The following is a 19,711-nucleotide window of genomic DNA, read 5'->3' as shown; positions in this document are numbered from 1 at the left end:
GTTCCTGCTTTCGCGTAACATCCAACGAAAAGGATTCATATTACAAATCTCTACATCTATATCTCGTTACATATCGTATGAACACATTTACATAAATTTATCGAATTTTACATTCCACGAGAAAAAATTATTCCAATTAAATTCCTTTCATCCCTTCTCCTCGTTTCACGATCGATTATCGAAATTTATTATGTCATTTCGCAAGATCAAAAGAAGTATAACAAAACGTGTAAAACGCAAGTTATCTTCTTCGAGATAAAATATTTTTGATCTTGAAATTTTGATTTCCGTCCTTAACTTTGCCTATTTCGATTTCTTTTCACCACGTAACACTCTATTATAAAGTTAGGTCCGCGATTCTTCGCGTGCTTCTCGTAGCACGACGAGGCGGAAGTAACAATCGGCTGGAACTCCGTATTAATGCAGTCTCCGAGCGTCACAACGAAATCTATACCCAGTTAAATTGCAATTGCGTAATCATCTCAGGTGCCCGTGGTATATACTCGACAATTACCAAGGAAATCGTTGGTAAATAAATCCATTACGTCGTTTGACTTTTAGACACGGATGAAACGAAATCTCTTCTTTTCTCCTTTATATCGATCGTGAATAAATCGTAAATATATACGTGGATATCGTGAAAACGAATATTTGATTCGTTTTGAAATTTCAGAAATCGCAAACCCGTCACACGTGATATATTTCTCGCGTTGAAAGTACGGTTTATAAAAGATGATTAATATTTATGTTCGTCATGTTTATCTATGAAATCGCTCGGCCACGAGAAAAGAAGATCTCGTCGATTTTTTGAATTATAATGAATTACAAGATGGACATAAGAAAGTTAACGTTTTCATCTGTGTTATTATCTTAACCCTTCCCCTCATTTTTGTTATCAATTAGATAATTTGATGGATTGGATTTATCTTATTAATAAAGTTGGACGACTCGTAAAGAGATTGATAATAGATCAATTCTGTTTCTCTTTACATATGTAACACTTTAAAAGGTAATACAAATTATAATTGACATATATTATATATTTGTGAACATATATTAAAATTCCGACTTAATTCCTTACCAGAAACTAATGTTACAATGAAAATGTATATATCTATCAAAATGAGAAAGAAACAATGAAATGGAAGGAAACAGACTATTACTAATAACAAAACAATTAAATAGTTATAACGATAGATAACAAATTTATCGCTACCGAAGAAGTCGCATGAAGAAGATATGTGAAGATTTTATAGAGAAATTAATGCGATTATTGTAATCATGACCTTGTTAGCTTCTCATTTTTATACTTATATATATTTATAATAACATCTGATAATTCTGCATGAATTTGCAAGTCATTCTTGATTACGTATATTGTGAGATATTATTTTCCTCTATTCAAAATTTTTAAATGTATCAAATTAGAATAAGACTTGCATTGTTTTTTTATTTCTTGTAGAGAGGAAAAAAGTTATCTATTTTAATTTTCAAGCAAAAGTATATAAATCAAATCAAAGTATCAAAGTATCTCGAGCATATCTGGAATGTTTTAAAATCTATAGAAAATTTATATAGTGATTTCTAGATAAAAAAGAACTTTTTCTTTCTTCCTAAATCTTAGTGATCCCTAGATGAAAAAAAATAATTTTTCTTCTTTTTCGTAGAAAGATTTGGTTTGATTCAGGTTTGATTCTGAAGCTTATGAAGAATCCTGATGATCCCTAGATAAAAAAAGAACTTTCTCTTTCTTCCCAGATCCTAGTGATCCCTAGATGGAAAAAAATTTCTTTTTATTCTTTATAGAAAAGTTTGATCCTGAAAATTCGTTATGAAAATGAATTGTTGCAGTGCAGTCGGAGGGATGAGCCAAGGTTGTGGAATTTGCGGGATTTATCCCCGATGGCTACGTGATCGTGCCACCCCGAAAAATTTCATAGCGGTGTACGGCCTCCTCGGCACCGTGCAGGCAATGGCCTTTATTTACATCGTTGTCACCCTCACGACTTTGGAAAAAAGATTCAAAATACCTAGTCGTACAACTGGTAAGAATTCTCCGCCAACTCGTTCCTTTATCTCCGTTCCTGGAAATCATATTTAATTTTAAAGCGGAGCTTTCTATCATTTGATTACATATACTTATGCAATAACGACGGTATAATTGAACTATACGTTACTTTTTCCATCATTTTTCTATAGCATCGTTTTTACTCACCAAGTAAAATAAATGGAGCATTGATTTAATAAAAAAATAAATAAATAAATAATACGATTGTAAAATATGAATAGTATTTCGCGATTCTTATTTTCACCGTGATTGCTCTTATCACTGATACCGAACAGCCGTGTTATACGAATCTAGTCGTATTAAAGTACTTACTTGGACTTGCATTCGCACATGTACGTACATATCCGACCAAAGATCGTTTATCCGTGTGCGCTCGTCTAGTAGGTAAGTAGAGTGTCGCAATCATAGAAGTGAGAAATCTGTCGTTAGCTGGACACGTACTGCAAAGAAACATGAATGTGTATACGTTGTACAATGTAATGTTCTTCTATGTTCTTCTACAAAGATGAACCACGCATCTGCTTTTCGGTTTGAAGGAGATTTAATGAAATTTAAATTAATAAAAATTAAGAGTAGATCGTTCAAAATCTGTTCACAGCGCGAAATATAAAAAATTTTTACCTTGCGTTTTATCAAGAATAATTTATCGACTGTCGGAAAATCTGTTAATAAAATTTACTTTGTTTAAATATTTAATTTCGTGCGTGAGATAATTCCTCCAATCAATCTATAATTATTCTCTCGTTCTCTCGTCTCGAAATTATGATAAACTCTCTCGTTTGCGTTTCCCACCCTGATTACCAAACTGGCGCACCGATTGAAACATTATTTGCATCGTGTATGTACAATTGGATGAATATTAATTAGAATAACTGCGTGAGAAATCGATACAAGTCTTACGCACACAAATATGCGCCGTGTTCATCCAAAGACTTCGCGGTTTTGCGAGGTCGGCATTGTGACACCGATTCGATCGATCGTATCCATTGAAATTCAATTGTGATACAAACAATAAGTTCCTCCTTCGTTGAATTTTATTATTTTTCGCTCGTCAAGCGTTCTTTTTTTTTTTAAATCTCTCATCGAAAATTGATTTCGATATTAGAACAATTCAAATATATATATTTTAAAGATAATTAACGATAAAAATTATGTTTCAATAAAATATAATTTTTCGAAAAATTAATTTCGTAAAATATCCTCGTAAAATATAAAATCCGTCATTTTGTTCAACAAACTCGTTTCGATTTTCATAATTTCTTTGATAGAAATAAAGAAATAATGATTTAAATTCTTGATCAAATTCGTAACAATTATCGAATAAATCCATTGCAATTAAATTTTATTATAGGATTGATCCTCTCCGGAAATGAAATCTCGCAAATCTTGTCTTTGATATTAACCTATTATGGAGGATCTGGTCACCGTCCAAGATGGATCGCGATCGGTGTCGGTCTTAGCGCCCTCTCGTGCCTTGTCCTTGCTCTTCCACACTTTCTTTACGGACCAGGACGAGACGCTTTGGCGCTGACCAAGGAATATCTCGATCAAACATTGCTGAACGCCACTACAGTTCCTCAAGATTTGGCCATTTGTCCACGAGTCGTGAAACCGGATCATTGCGACGAGGAGACTCTGTTGGATGTCAGCATTCTACCTCGACTCTTGGTCTTTCTCTCCCAGTTTATCCTTGGAATTGGTACCACTTTGTATTACGGTCTTGGTCAAACGTACCTGGATGACAATACAAAGAAGAAGAATACTCCTATGCTTTTAGGTAAATACGTACATCTGTTATTATTATCATTATTTCATTATCATGGAAGAATAAAATGTAATCGTAAGGATAAATTTTCTTTTCTAATTTTCTAATTTTTATCCAGGTTTTACCTTTGCTCTGAGAACGATCGGACCAGCAATAGGATTTTTGCTAGGTTACGGTTGTCTCAGTTTGTACATAGATCCCAGTTTACATCCTGTGATCACAAAGAAGGATCCACGATGGTTAGGTGCGTGGTGGCTCGGTTGGATTATTCTAGGTGTCACTATGGGCATGTTTGCTACACTAATAGCCATGTTTCCGCGGAAGTTACCGACTGAAAAAGATACTGCACTCGAAACTGTGAAAAAGGTAAAAAATAAATAAATAAAAAATAATAATCATTGGTATGTAAAAAAAAATTTATATACTTAGAATTCAAATGGATCATTGTATTTTTTTTTTTTGCTCATTTTTCAGGATGGTAGTATCCCCTTGAAACTGCATTTGACCGTGCAGGAACAATACATGAAACCGATGGAACCAAGAAAGTCTTTGGAAACAGAATACATTCCAACTATGCGTGAATTTCCAAACGCGATGAAGAGGTTACTGACGAATTGGCTATTGACTTTCAATAATCTGAGCGGAGTGTTTTACGTGTTAGGTGCATCGGCATACATAACATTTTTGGCAAAATATCTCGAGGTTCAATACAGTACCTCTGCAGCTGGTGGTACTGTAATCGCAGGTGTGTCATTGGAAAAAATTATAATTTAAACCATGTATAATTTGTTTGATATCGAAAATTGGATAATTATAAATTATAAATGTATACTTTAAGGTCCTATATCACTCGTGGGTATGGTACTAGGATTTTTACTCTCCGGATTAATCATTAGCAAATTTAAACCTGGTCCAAGACCATTGTTAGCGTGGAATGTATTCGTCGGCATTTGTTTCGTTGCCGGTCAGATACTCTTTATATTTCTCGGTTGTTCCGATATCGGGTTCGAAGGTCTCAATTTAGAAACTATGCAGTGAGTACGTTACGTTTCTCATTTCAATATTTTCAAAAGAGTATACATTCATAAAATTTTCATTTTCATTGATAAAAGATCCTTCACTCACTTGATAAAAATCCGATTAATGAATTTTCATTGCAGAATGAATTTGACATCAAATTGTAATATAGACTGCAATTGCGACGGTGTTAAATATTCTCCTGTTTGTCACGTGGCGTCGAAGATAACTTTTTATTCTGCCTGCCATGCTGGTTGTCGAACGATAATCAACGACAAAGAGTTTGGGAACTGTAGTTGCCTTCCTTTATCCACGTTCAATTTCGAAAATCACTTCGGTTACACGACAGATGGCGACTCGAGGGATCAATCGATCTTCATTAGCGATCCACATGCGATGATCTTCGATAAAGTCAGAGCTGGCCCTTGTACCAACGATTGCAGTCGCCCTTACCTTCTGTTCATGGTTCTCACCTGTATCATACAAACGTTAGCGTGTTCTGGAAAGATTGGCAACGTTTTGGTTAATTATCGTAGCGTGGAAAAGAAAGACAAGAGCTTCGCTCAGGGTATTACTTTGATGATTATCTCATTGTTCGCGTTGATACCTGGTCCGATTATTTATGGCGCTATTATTGACTCGACTTGCTTGATCTGGGAAGAATCCTGCGGGACTAGGGGAAATTGCTGGTTCCATCATGGAAGGAACTTTCGATATTTAGTTAACATAACCTCTGCAGGTAAGTATCTGTTGGCATAAAAATTAATGTTTAAAAAATTAAATTATATATATTAACTAGGTTAACTCTGATATTTAAAATACTATTATTTTTGCATCGATAATTAATTAATTGATTTATTTGAGAAAAATTTTAATCAATTATATTTTTGCACGCGCGCGAATTTCAAACTCAATAGTAGAATTCATTTTAATGATATGATTTAATTGAATTGGTGGATAATAGCGAGATATTATCTCATGATAAAATCTATTTTATAAATAGTACATATTGACACGTATATAGATATAACTGTTAAACTTTATCAGATATTTATCATTAGACACAAAAAGCACAACAATTTTATAAATTATTTTAATATCTATATTTGCATAATATAATAATAATTATGTAATAATCAAAACGTCCTGATAAAATTTATGTATCATGCGTATTATATTTCTTCATTAATAGCATTATCATTTAATTTTCTCATTTTTTAAATTGTAACATATTTGTTTCAAGCCAATGGAAATTTACCGAGTTTTGTTTCCATTTTTAAAACTTTTTTTTATACTTTTTATCTCTTGTTTAATCGATCGTATTAAGAGGCTACGTAAATAAGTAGCATTCTTAGTTTACTGATATCATACCAGATATATATATATATATATATATATACAGATTTTATACTCACCCTTTTCTTCCATAATATTTATTAAATTGTCACTTTCTACATTATAAAAATGTAAATTAACACGATGGTAGATTCGATTGTTGGTAAATGGATAACGAAAAAAAGGAAAAATTTTTATCTTATCTATACGAGACTTTACAAAATACACGTACATTACTTTTACGGTGTAAATTACAACTTGTATCTACGTAATCGTTCGATTTTGATCCAATTGTAAATCTTTGGATTAGCAACGTTAGATACGCTCGAAACGATAAACGATCATTTTCGTTGAATGATATTCCCGAATAGAAGGAAATTAGATTCCCCCGTATTTTTTATATTCGAGACACGATTAATCCACGTTATATTTAATTTTCAACCGACATCACCGCTTTATTGTATCACGACACATGTTTTTTTAGGATTCTCGATAATAGGAGTGTTGTTCGATGCAGCGGTTTGTTATCTCGGGAAGAATTTGGATCTTTACGGCGCCCAAGAGTGCGATAGACGTCGCGAATTTATTAAAGAAGACGAGACGCCACAAACTGCCGACGGCGAGAAGAAGAAGGAAATGAACGGAAATCTGTAAACTGAGATACGACAAAACGATCGTTTTTTAACCGATTTAACGATCGTTTATAACGTTTTAGATAAAATTTTACGTGTTATTCTTTGTTATGTAAATTAAGAGATGGAGAGAAAAATTTCCGTATTTGACGATGATATTTATCGAATTGCGTAGGGATAAATCTTTGATAAATTTAATATTAATAAAAACAGTCCATGATTCGAAAGTAAAAAATCGACAAACATTTTTGATAATGTTTTTTTATTTTTTTTTTTCAATTCCAGACTGGTAAAAAATATTTGCACGATTGTACAGCGTTATGCATATATATTTGTAAATAAAATACGAATTTTTATTAAATTCTTTTGCTCGTTTTATGCCGTCTCTTTGATCATTGAAATCATTGTCGCGGAAACGTAAAAAAAAAAAAGAAATCAATTTCTAAGGAAAATCGCTTCCTTAAATCTACGGCAAACAGAGTATAATACTCGATGAGACAGAAACATTTGATCGAATTGATATGAGAACAAACAGGTACGTATATATATTACATCGTAAAAATATACGTTCCTCCTTTTGTAAGAGTTCTGTCATTCCTCGAAAATCGAGCATCGTGCCAAACTGATATCGACGAATTATGTGTAATCGAATAAATCTTGAATAAATCTGACTAACTTCTGGTCTTAATAATTATCTTATTACATTTTTATCAATATGAAGCATCGTTAAACATTTATTATCCGGGAGGAAAATCTTAACAAACAACCAGATTGGTGTCAATGAACCTTCTTCGTGGAACGAAAATAAAAAAAAAAAAATAAATGGTTCTGTTCGAAATTTCGTTGCACGAATCGTAAACATAATACTCGCAGAAGAGAGAGAAAAAAAAAAGAGGATTCCACAATTGTCTTTTGTACAAAACCAAAAAAAAAAAAAAAAAAAAGAAAAAGAAAAGTTAAATCGGTCGATTGGTTCCAGCCGATTCGTCCTGCTGATGAGGGGAGGAGAGCGTGATAAGGGGGATAAGGCTTGTTTTCAGACTTCCATCCTGAATTCTAGGGGTCGAGGATGGAGCGCAGAGGCCTTTCGCCTAGTCAAAGGATTACAAACCCGCGAGCTCGAAAAGTAAAAAGGGAGTTCTGTTTGAGAGCCTTTTAATTTTTAAGCCTGAGAGAAACGAGAGCCCATCCGTAATGAATTCCACGACGTTTCCGTGACGTCAGGACGTCTCTATCGATCGCATCCTTAGGCACGCTCCTGGAGGATGCGCTTTGGCATTACCGGAGGATTAAGTGCCCTGTCTTACTCTCCTCCGTAAATAAAGAAAAATCACGATCGTCTGCTCGTCCACCAGCTATGGGGATCGACTCGTTATACTGAACAGGGGGAGGGAGGAGGAAGAGGAGGAGAAGGGAAGGGAACTCTCGTAGAAGAAATTTTTCAGTTGTGTCGATTAATATTTCATATTTTGAAGGATTGTCAACAAAGCGTCCGAAGTGGGAATAGGCGAAGGACTAACGAAGAGCGACCCCTCTTGCCCCTGTGCCGTCCCGCGTAACTTTTTTTCAACGGTAAACAGTACGTATATTCAAGGACAGTAAGGATATATGATCTGGGAGAATAAAAGTTTACCAGAGTTGCTTTCGAAAGTAAAAATTTCTTTCTACTTTTTATTAAGTAGTATGAATTGTGCTAATTGACTGGTATTTTTAATTTTTGAAGAGTAGTAGTAAATAGTAAATGCAAATATATTTATATATATGAGATTAATAAAACTTTCGAGAATTGTTTTCGAGAAATGGTAATATGCGTCGGTATTACTGAAAGTAAAACTTTCACCGATCGTAATTATGATATTTTTCATAAATGAATATACTTTTAAAGAAATTCTTTCAAATTTCCTTCGAATTACGACATTTGTAAAGAGTCAGAAATATCGATGAAAGAAATACGCGTACTCGAATTTGGATAAAATGTCCCTGATTACGTATCATGACTCAATTGATACGATCTCGATTTAAGATAAAACGGTTAGAAAGATATTGGAGAATTTTGATCGAATGCCAGTTATCTTTGAAAGCGTATGCCGCGAATGAGTACGGGTGAGATTCGTATTAGTTTGAAGTTTTATCATAGTGTGTACACGGTGCATTGTGCATGACCCTGACCCATCTTTCATATAGACCTCATCAACGTCTTCTAAGTCGAGGTACAGTCTGAACTAGACTAACGTTGACAATGGTCGTGGAAGAAGGATAGAGGTATGCGATATGGCTGACCGGAAGTGACCGGTTTCAACCATTCTCTTGCTATTTCTAACGATTTGACAATATCCGAATTATTGGATATTTATTTTTCATAAATATAAATTCTTCGTTAATCGTTGAACAATAAATAAAAAAATCGTTAAATTATTTCCGGACAATTATTGATTAGATAATTTTAAACGTTCCCTTTTTCACATATTCTTCATCATTATTATTATTACGTGTAAAACCGAACTGAATATAATACGTTGTACAAATATATCTAAATTGTTATTACTATAATCAAGTATCGTGTAGATATGATCAATTAAAATTTACAGATAAATTACGTGTTTCGAATGTTTGCACACGACATTATATGTAACTTTTGCGTGGAGAACTGTTACCAGAATAAATCGCAATACACGATATTGCATCCAATCATGTGAAAGATTTACAATACACGGCACAAGGTAAGCGAGAATAAAGAATTGGGGAATAAATTAATATTTCTAGAATATAGATTACTTATATAATAAAACTCGCGATATCTCTCGATCAACGAAACAAACGATACGAAGCCTATTCAAAAAATAATCTTTCGTTATAAACAACGATAATAAATATAAATACAAAAGTTCACTTGTCCAATAAAAGAAACAAATGTGAATGAATATTTATATTAAATTGATCTATCCATCTATACTATGCGAATAAATTTCCGCATGAATTTGATCGCATATTTGTAAAATTATGTGTTACGAATAAAAGGCCATTCGCCCTCGAAGAAAAACGGCGATTAGCATTAACTATGGTAATAATAATGATTCTAATGCAGCTCGTCCGGCCTTGATTCTTCTATTCTACGAATGCTGCGTAATTTAGCGACGCAAGTGGGTTGTAGCGTTGAGCGCGTTCTAACGAAATTTGTCAATCTATTAGATTATCCAAGCCCTTGCCTCTTAATTTACCCGCGCAATACGAATTGTTATTATTGTGATGCGGCCGCGATCCGATCAACTCTTGCGTTTATTCAAAATTGTCGAATATCGTTTACGATTCTTGATTTTTGACAATTTTAAATTGTAATTTTCCAGTTTAATAGCAGATAATATTTGTTCTTATATATGTTGCAAATAATTGAATTTTTAATTTCAGAAATTCTCTGATAATAAAATTATACAGGTGTTTGAATTTTAAATCGATGGCAGACGGTTCAATTGAAAATTAGAAATATTTTGGAATACAATTAAAATAAAATTTAAACTGAATTTTAGACGAAAAAAGATTCCTATATCCAAAATATCGTTCAGTTTTTTATTTCTATAATTCTAAATTGTAATTTTTGAATCTAAATCGATAATAGCGATCCAGTTTTCAATAATATTTCAAGTTCTCTTTAATATCTCATATATAAAATAAATTTGATTTTGATAATTCTCCAATAACGAACTTAGTAAAAAGGTAATTTTTGATTTTAATGATTCCAAAATCCATCGTTTTATTATTTTATCATTGTACTCCACATCACTTCAAGCGAAATTAAAATATCATGAAATATTTAAATTCTTCGAATAAAGAAATACATAAAGGCATCGTATAAAATTTTCTTAAAATTCTATAGTTTATTTCGAGATCTAGATTAAAAAAAAAAATCTAACAATTACGTCAATCGTATTATTTGGAAAAATCTGAAAGCGTAATCTATCAATTTGTTGAATGTACCGTAAGAAATTATTGAATTATAATTTTACGACTGTTTATTTTTCCCAAATATCCAAAAATACAGTCTCGATTAAAAGTTGCACATATCTTCTACGTGTAATTATTTTTATGTGCAAATTTTTTTGTCCCGATACAATTAAACTTTGTGCGTCGTAAAATAATTTTATTATTAAGCGAAGAACAAAATTAACGAAAAAAAGAAGGAAAAGAGATGGGAAAGAGAAACGTTCGTTTTCAGTGACAAGATGAGACCTTATGTTCTAATTTATTGCCGTCTTATCGTAGATTTTAAATTTTTTGTCAACAAGCATAATTCCTTGACATGCGTTTGAGAACAAGCATACGAACGTCAGACGGTATTTCCTACAAGTCACGCCAAAATTACTTAATGATGACTTGCGTTCCAACGACATTGACGCGAATTCGTTATTTAAATCGTTGTGGTCGAACCGCGAAAATGGCTCGAAACGAATTGTGTTAAATGCAATGTAAAGGAACAGTGACTTTGTTACAAGTTATTATATACGTATATGTTGTGCATTTCCTCGTCTCTATTGTCGTCTTCTTAAGAAGACGTTACGCATTAAAGGCAGAAATATAAGACGCGTTACCGTAAGAACCGGGGCACGTGCATCCAGAGTTCTCTAGCTCGGTTGGTAATGTCGCTTTTTTAATTATCGGGCTAGCCGTGATAATAATCGGTTTCGTAACGTCTTCCATTTTTCGTGGCTCAAGGTTGCCGAAACTGTTTGAATTATAAATACCGTTGATCGCCTACTAAACAGAACGAAAAGTTAACGAGTTAAGCTTGTATTTTTTAATTGTATCTCCTTCGTATCCTCGATATCACGTGAAAATCGTAGAACAAGGAAAATCGAATTGTGAGGGAATGTTCGAAAATTCTTAAAAAAAAAAAAAAAAAAAAAAGAAAGAAATCGAAATTGTTGAATTTTATTTTATTCGTTACTTTTTTTTTGAAAAGATTTTTTCACTAAAAAAAAAAAAAGAAAAAGTAAACATTCGATATAGCGGACGTTTTTTACTCGTCTTCGATACGTAGAGGAGTACACGGAAAATCTCGCGGTGTCTTGGCAACGTGCAACACAGACCGATCCGTTCTTCGATGGAAAATTAAATTTCAGCAATTAACCACCAGCTATTAGCGGTATAGCTGTTTGGTGTGTGCCATTAGCAATACGCGGGAATAGACGGAAGAGTTTACCAGCCGCGTTAGTGTGCGCGTGTGTGTACATCACGTCGCCTCTATTAAATCATAATGGGTTCACAATGTGAGCCTCTACTCCCGGAGGTTGACTAGAAACGAGCATAGACACCATAACGAAACCTATCTCGGTCTATCTTGCTCAGATCTCTTTCGAATCCCAATTCTCGAAATACCTAATTTTCACCTTATATATACTCGACGATCAAAAGACTTGGATCACTTGGAACATTCGAACGAGATTTTTACTCCTGATTATCCCTAATGTAACGTCACCCTAACATCGGTCATTGTTGTTCAACTTTTCTTCAATAGCCAATCATTACAACTGCCACCTCGGCTGCCACTAATATTCAACCTGAGAGATTTGCCTCGATTATTCCATAATGTGCCTTAATATTGTCGCAATCGTCGATAGAGACGAAGGAAGCCAATGTTGTCACTTTTCACCCGGTTTGCTATTATTTCTAATTTCGAAAAAAAGAAGAAGCAAATTGATATTGATTTAATTATATCCATCGAGCAATATATATATATATATATATATATATACATCGATGATAAGAAAGTCTCTTTTCACGATAATCAATTTTTCTCTTCATACGATTTTTTCTACTTAGATCGAATCATCTCTCGATTCTATCTCAGATATCCAGATTATCGTCTCCGTAAATACGGATTATCGAAACAGTAGGCACCGTTCGAGGAGTAGTCACGAATAAAGACAAAGAGAGAAAGAGAGGGATAAAAGAGACGCGTAGAGCGCTCGAGCGCGGAAAGAGAGAGAGAGAGAGAGGGAAAGAGAGGTTAGGAATAGGTTAGACGGAGACGAAAAATGGAGAAGGAAGGAGGAACAACCGTGACGATTGCAAGAGAGGTAGAAAATGTGGCCGCTTGATAACAGCAACGCGAACCAAAGTGCCATAGATGCATCACACAGTTCTCCGCGTCGCGAGAGTTCCTCTTCGCCTCGTCTCGATCGGTTCCTCCTCGAGGTCGGAAAGTGGGGATCCGCAGGAGGTTCATCTCTCTCGGTTTCGGAGGATCGATTTCAGTCGGAGAGGAATATCGTTCGTTTTCGGACAAAATTCGATTCGAGACGATTTTTTTTTTTTTTTTTTCCCCACTTTAGGAGATCCTCTCTTAAGTCTCTGCATCGAATCTGGTGTCGCGATTTTCTTTTTTTTTTTTTTTTTTTTGGTTCGAGATTTTATTCGGAATATCGGGAACGCGACAACCCCCTTTCGAATCGAAAGATACTCGTTGTTTCTTTGTCTTTCTTTTTTTTTTTTTTGCGGTTAGATGTGAGTGAATATTTTGTGAATTTAATTCCCTTTCCCCCGCAACGATTCTTAAAGTAAATTAATTTAAATAGGATTTAAGTAGATACACAGTTTTGGAAAGGTTGTGATCTGTGCCTGTAAACCGAGTTTTTTTTCCAAAGGCTACTTTCATTTTTCTTTTCCTTTTTTTAAGATTTTTATGCGCCTGTGTATATACTATGATCCAATATATCCGAATTAAAAGAATTATCTTCTAATTAAATCTAATTAAATTTCTCACCACTCTCACTCGTTCTTTTTTTTTTTCCACTCACCTAACTTCACGTTTGTTTCCCTAAAACGTCGATTCGATCAAAACGTCAAAAATGTCATTGCTACCGTTCTCGTGAGTGATCGGACCGAAAACAATTATCTACCAATAATTCTTGAAATATCAGAAATCTCTGATCTGTGTGCTCCCCTCCCCCCCCCAGGTAAAGATCACAATCGTCCCGGTGTCAACGGTGGGGAAAAATCAGATCGGCTTGAAGCACGCGGATACCGAAACGATGGAGAACACGTGACCCTTAAGAATAATTAAACAATAATTAATAAAAGAGAGGAAGAGGGGGTGTCGAAGCGAGGAAAAGCGATGCCAAGGGCCGCGAGGACAGCGGACGTCGATCGAAAACGTGCGATCAGGGATTGAGGTCAAAGCGATCTCGAAGCTGCGTAGCGGCGTTGTTTGCCGGTGATACGTGAACGCCGCCCATAAAGCGAAAGAAGATGAAGAATAACACGAGCAACCACGAGAAGAACGGGCCGGAGAGCCTCAAGTTGTTGAGGGTGCCGTCCACACCCCCGACGACCCCAACCACCCCTACCACGCCGAGGGGGCTCGAGGACGTGTTCAAAGATCTACCCATCACCGACGAGACCTCCTGCGGTATATGGTGCATAAGGAACCCCACGTTGCAGAGATTCGCCAATAAGAAGGCTTACGTGTTCCTCTACGGTGTGCTCGGTTGTATATTCTCGGCTAGTTACGCGTACTTCAACGGCACAATTACCACCATCGAGAAGAGGTTCAAGATACCTTCGAAGACGACAGGTGGGAATTTGTTATGAGACGTGATATATTTCTTGGAAATTGTAGCTGTATATCGAAGAAGAATTTTTACGTGGGATCGTATGTTGAAAATGGTATTTTTCTCTCCAGGTCTCATCTCCGTGGGCAACGATATCTCGCAATTGTTCGTATCGGTGGTCCTGTCTTACTATGCAGGAAGGGGTCACAGGCCTCGATGGATCGCGTTCGGGATTTATACGGTGAGTATTAATCTCTCTGTGGTTTCTCCTCTTTCTATTTCTCACCTTTTGTCCATTTCTTATTCCTCTTCTCGTTCGCGAAGAGCGAAGAGAAAATTTGTGGCAATCAGCTGTCGGCACACGCCCCAAAGAATGAGCTAGGAGACGTCATAACCAACCGGTTGGTCAGTTCTTAATTAAATTAGGAAGCGTTGAAATCGTAGCTCTACGCTCATTCACGCCTCTTCCCATCGTACACTCTCGCCACAGTGTGTTTAGCTAAACACTCCATTCATTGGCCAGTGAAAAGGCGATGTTGTGCGCGAAGAAACATCTCGGCTTACATATTTTCAATATTTATGTCGAAATAATTTTCGTTCGAGTATTATTGGACGTTATTTCGACTGACTTGCGAATCCTTAAAATCGCGAGATATTTTTTAAAAGTTATTGCAATTACTTTATATCGATACGATATTTTAATTTTCACTGGACTTTCATTGGATTCATTTCTGAAAAATATTATGACTTACATCGATTAATTAGAAATTAGAAAATATCTTTTCTCGAGCCACGCATTATAAATAACGAAATATCGGCATATTTGATATCATTCGATGTAAATGACTGATAACGCTTTGATAGAAGATAGACTGTATTGGTTCATTGCAATTATATATATATATACTTTGTCGGGTTATTTTTTTCCATTGCTCTACATTATTTTTATACCTTATTATAAAATTAATAAAAATAAAATTTATATATGTATGTATATACTTATAATAGCGATCGATTCAGATTTGAAAAAAATTCCAAAAGATCTTCGAGATCGTCATTGATCTTTTCGTTGACGACTTTTCGACGAATTAATTAGTCAACGTTCCACGCTCGAATATTAAGATGAATTGTTAGAGTAATCGTTAGATAACGTTATGGTAACAGTAAACACGACTTATAGAGATCGTGTCCAAAGATGATGGATATAAAAAAAAACTTGAAGAATAACATTTTTCCAGACTGATTTTGTTTAATCAGACAAATGTAAATATCGGAAAATACTCGTATTGTTAAAGTAGCACGTTTCATTGTAAATAATAGAATACTTTGTATGTACATAAAATTGAAGATCAGTTTTATCGAAGACAAATACCATATTAGCTATCTATCTAGTCGCTAATAATATCTACTAATTAATCGTATAAACAAATCAATCTTAGAACTTAAAAAGCAAATAAGTGATTCTCATGAAACGATGAAAGATGAAAGATATCGTATTTGCTTTGTGCTTTAGGTAGTTGTCTTCTGTTGTTTAACAATGTTGCCACACTTCTTATACGGTCCAGGAGAAGACGCTCTTTTACTTACGAAAGAGTACGGGGCAAAGCCGGAAAACTCGAGTCACATACCTGATAAATATCGGAAGTTCTTGTGTCTCGGAAAGGAAAGCCGAGAGGATGAATGCGAGGATGCTGATGGAAATTTCGCGCCTCAAGCATTGCTCTTCGTTGCGCAATTAGTATCAGGAGTCGGTGGTTCACTCTATTACACTTTGGGTGTATCGTACATGGACGATAATATACAGAAATCGAAGACACCGGCACTGATCAGTTTTTCCTATTTCTTGAGAATGTTGGGACCCGCTATTGGTTATGGGTTGGCGTCGTTCGCGTTGAAATTTTATATCAGTCCTAGTCTGACGCCCACCATTACGACACAGGATCCAAGGTACACCAAATTATATCTACTGTCAATTACCTTTTATAACATAACACATATTAGAAAAACGATTTCGATCGAATATTTCATATAACACTTGATAACATATGGTATGAATGTTTCTATCACTGTTTTCTTTCACATTTTTCTAAATTGTATTAGTTCTAGATTTCGCTTAATATTAGAGACATGTGAGAAGCCGAAAATGTTGGATCGAGTTGGAAAATATCCTCGTTTCGTTTTCCGAAAATATCTTGTACACAGATGTATATTTGAGATTCCCAAGAATTCGGGACTGACTTTAATTTTTTGGACAAGTATAGTTTCAAAATGTTACTCAACTCCTCAATATTCTGAAGAATCTTGACATTTTCAAAAATTCTCAAGTTTTCAGGAATCCCGAAATTCTCCAACTGTGAGATACTTTCGGAACCCGACTTGAGCCGATCTGACTCGAGCCGACCCGATCCTAGCCGATCTGACCCGATCTGAATCGATTCAACCCGAACATCGGGTTCCCGATATTTTCAGTTTCTCGCACATCTCTGCGTAACAAAATTTCGGTGCAACATGGAACGAATTAATCATATACACAAGAGTCGAAAAAAGGTAAAGATAATTTTAATTTCAACATTTTTTTCCAAACAAAAAGATGGTTAGGTGCTTGGTGGCTCGGTTGGATTATTCTGGCAATTCTTCTCTTCATCTTCGCAAGCGTAATCGCGCTTTTCCCTAAAACATTACCAAGAGCCGCAGCTCGTAGAGCTTTAGCATTGGAACGAAACAAAACTGCAACGAGCATCAAAGAAGAGGAATCAGAATTACCAGCTTCTCTCTCGGATATGCTGAGGACATTTAAACGATTATTAACAAACATTACTCTGATGTGCAATAATTTGGCAACCGTTTTCTATTTTATGGGATACATGCCATATTGGATTTTCATGCCGAAATACATCGAAACTCAGTACAAACAATCCGCTTCTGTCTCATCATTGATCACTGGAACAGTTGGTTTAGTCTTCAGTGCATTTGGAATTCTTCTTTCTGGTTTGATTATCTCCAAATACAAACCTAAGGCTAGGTATCTGGCCGCATGGAACGTGATGGTGGGCGCTATATCGGTCGTAGGAATGATCTCTTACGCTTTTTTGGGTTGTTCGGCCAACGACAAGCAGATTATGGTTCAACCGGATGGCACCTTGAAGACTCAACTCCCTTGCAACGAGCATTGCATGTGTGACTACGTTACTTACAATCCTGTTTGTTCCGAGCATGGACAGACTTTCATCTCAGCTTGTCACGCTGGATGTCGTAATGTAAAGGTTCGAAAGTTTTAATCATTTTTGATAAGTTTTAAGATTTTTATGAAATGAGTGAAGTGAAAAAAAATTTTTTCAAAAAATCAGCTTTTGCTGTATGTATTTATATATTATGTTATTTTCGATTTTGTTATATTTCTCAGAAAATGATACGATTCGATTGAAAATGACTTGTCAATTGAACATCGATTGAACATGAATATCAGTTGACTATCGATATAATATTGATCGATACTCGATCAATATTCATTTTCAATCAAATGATAAAAACTGGTAAAAACAATGTTAAAAGATTTTTAAACAATTTTAATAATTTTAACAAAAATATAATTGTTATATTTTCATTTAATTATTTCTAGATATTAACCAACAGTAGTAAATTGTATACGGAATGCAGTTGCATCAAACCGAAGTTCGCACGTTTGCCATTTTTATTTCCAAACAACACATGGAATCCGCAGACAACTGATGTTCCATTCGAGACACCAGCACCCGATGGATCAACAGGTTTTGGAACTGCGATTCCAGGAGCGTGTCCCGTGGATTGTATGCACAAATTTTATATATTTCTGGCTGTGGTTTGCTTGCTTAAATTTAGCGGCGCCACCGGAAGAGCATCGAACTTTTTAGTTTCTGTCAGATGCGTGGATGAAAAGGATAAAACAGTGGCTATGGGCTTTGGATTAACTATTATGAGTTTATTTGCATTCATACCTTCCCCTATTTTATTCGGATACATTTTAGGTTAGGCGAATTGAATTGATTCTTATTATTTTTTTTTTGTGTGAAATTTCTTTAAATATTTATAAATATTATTTTTATAGATAAGACCTGTATTGTTTGGGGGAAAACATGTTCAGGTACAGGAAATTGTTGGCTCTATAATGGAGAAACGTTGAGGTATCTACTAAACTTTACTGCAGCCAGTAAGTTATCTATTTATTTATGAATTTATTTATGAAATTTTCACTTATTTTTACACGTGTAAAATAATAATAAATCATTTAAAATCAATAATAATTTTCCTTAGATTAATCTTATTATGGTATTTTTTTTTCCAGCATTCGTAACGATCGGCACGTTATTCGATGTGGGTGTGTGGTATTTCGTAAAAGATGTAAAGATTTTCGATGAGGAGATTGAATTGAAAGACATACCCGAAGAGCCAGGAGAGACGCTTTGAAAGTAAATCATACGATCATACATCAAATCGCTTCGTTTCGAGGAAAGGTGAAAAGTTAAAATCGAAAGTCATTGGTGAAGAGGAAAAAGAATTAAAATAAATAAATAAACAAAAAGAAGATGGGAACGTCAAATAAAAAAAGGAAATGGAAGAGCTGACGAATAAAGACTTTACAAGTACCTTAAGCAATTTCTTGGATATATTTAAAACATACTCGTAGTACCTCGGATAGAACTTATCGTTGACTATATAGTTCACTCGTGAGGGCATTTGAAAAAGAAAATGAATTAATTTTTTTTTTTTATTTAGTATCCTTGTTTTATTACACATTGTTATTGAGTAACAATTCTCATCGTAGATGCAAGAGTAAGTGTAAAACGACTCATATCAGTATGATACCTTCAATTCATAAACCCATATTTCTCGTGTACAAAATATATATAGAGAATGATAATTTGTATCTATTATCTATCTGACAGATGTTTTAATTTTAAATTTATCATATGATATAATATAATCTCTTTTTTAAATTAATGAATCGTTGTTGAATAATATTAATAAGACTATAGACGAGAATCTATTCAAATAAAATAATTGTTTTTTACTTGAACAGATTAATTTACGTAACATGAACTTAGATAGATGATTACACATTGTTAAGAATTAACATGTGGAATTTTTATTAGTAGTATGAATTATTAAAAGAGAGATTAATACTGACGATAATAAAAATGAGCAATAAATTAGGCTATTTGGGTTTCAAATAGAGATCTATTATTTTGAAATTTTAATTTTAGCAATTATATATCTTTCAATAAAATAATTTTATCTACGTGGTGATTTGTATTTTAAATAATCCTTTTTATTACCTGGAAAAATAATCCTTTTTTTAAAACTATTTTAAGTT

General features: G+C 34.4%; 2 protein-coding genes and 1 long non-coding RNA gene across 19 annotated transcripts; 2 read left to right on the top strand and 1 right to left on the bottom strand.

The window, feature by feature from the left end:
- Window positions 1–1,648: 1,648 nt before the first annotated feature.
- Window positions 1,649–6,671, bottom strand: LOC133666792 (uncharacterized). 3 transcript variants are annotated; one of them, XR_009831449.1, is made up of 5 exons: window positions 6,418–6,671; window positions 6,266–6,301; window positions 3,959–5,597; window positions 2,381–3,802; window positions 1,649–2,084 (listed from the first exon to the last, which is right to left on the bottom strand). It is a non-coding gene; the product is annotated as an uncharacterized LOC133666792 (long non-coding RNA). The 3 variants fall into 3 exon arrangements; XR_009831448.1 differs by having other exon boundaries at window positions 6,266–6,671; XR_009831450.1 differs by lacking the exons at window positions 6,266–6,301; window positions 6,418–6,671 and adding an exon at window positions 6,109–6,125.
- LOC108001470 (solute carrier organic anion transporter family member 74D) lies at window positions 1,865–7,252 on the top strand. The gene is made up of 7 exons (XM_017062477.2): window positions 1,865–2,045; window positions 3,420–3,845; window positions 3,952–4,199; window positions 4,308–4,578; window positions 4,672–4,867; window positions 4,994–5,589; window positions 6,670–7,252. The coding sequence occupies exons 1-7, from the start codon at window positions 1,865–1,867 to the stop codon at window positions 6,837–6,839; spliced, it is 2,088 nt and encodes a 695-aa protein (XP_016917966.1). The 3' UTR covers window positions 6,840–7,252.
- Window positions 7,253–8,858: 1,606 nt separating this feature from the next.
- On the top strand, window positions 8,859–19,636 carry LOC108001469 (solute carrier organic anion transporter family member 74D). Of its 15 annotated transcripts, none has more exons than XM_017062474.3 (9): window positions 8,859–9,079; window positions 9,406–9,537; window positions 13,768–14,384; window positions 14,493–14,602; window positions 15,875–16,308; window positions 16,952–17,624; window positions 17,981–18,365; window positions 18,446–18,547; window positions 18,683–19,636. In XM_017062474.3, the coding sequence occupies exons 3-9, from the start codon at window positions 14,060–14,062 to the stop codon at window positions 18,802–18,804; spliced, it is 2,151 nt and encodes a 716-aa protein (XP_016917963.1). In that variant the 5' UTR covers window positions 8,859–9,079; window positions 9,406–9,537; window positions 13,768–14,059; the 3' UTR covers window positions 18,805–19,636. The 15 variants fall into 15 exon arrangements, with proteins under 15 accessions (XP_016917963.1, XP_016917961.1, XP_061936502.1 ...); XM_062080515.1 differs by lacking the exons at window positions 8,859–9,079; window positions 9,406–9,537 and adding exons at window positions 12,576–13,315; window positions 13,488–13,679; XM_062080512.1 differs by lacking the exons at window positions 8,859–9,079; window positions 9,406–9,537 and adding exons at window positions 12,576–13,368; window positions 13,488–13,679.
- The last annotated feature ends 75 nt before the right edge of the window (window positions 19,637–19,711 follow it).

This window comes from Apis cerana, linkage group LG10, assembly GCF_029169275.1.
Source record: "Apis cerana isolate GH-2021 linkage group LG10, AcerK_1.0, whole genome shotgun sequence".
Classification (NCBI taxonomy): Eukaryota; Metazoa; Arthropoda; class Insecta; order Hymenoptera; family Apidae; genus Apis; species Apis cerana.
This window is presented reverse-complemented; position numbering and strand designations above follow the sequence as displayed.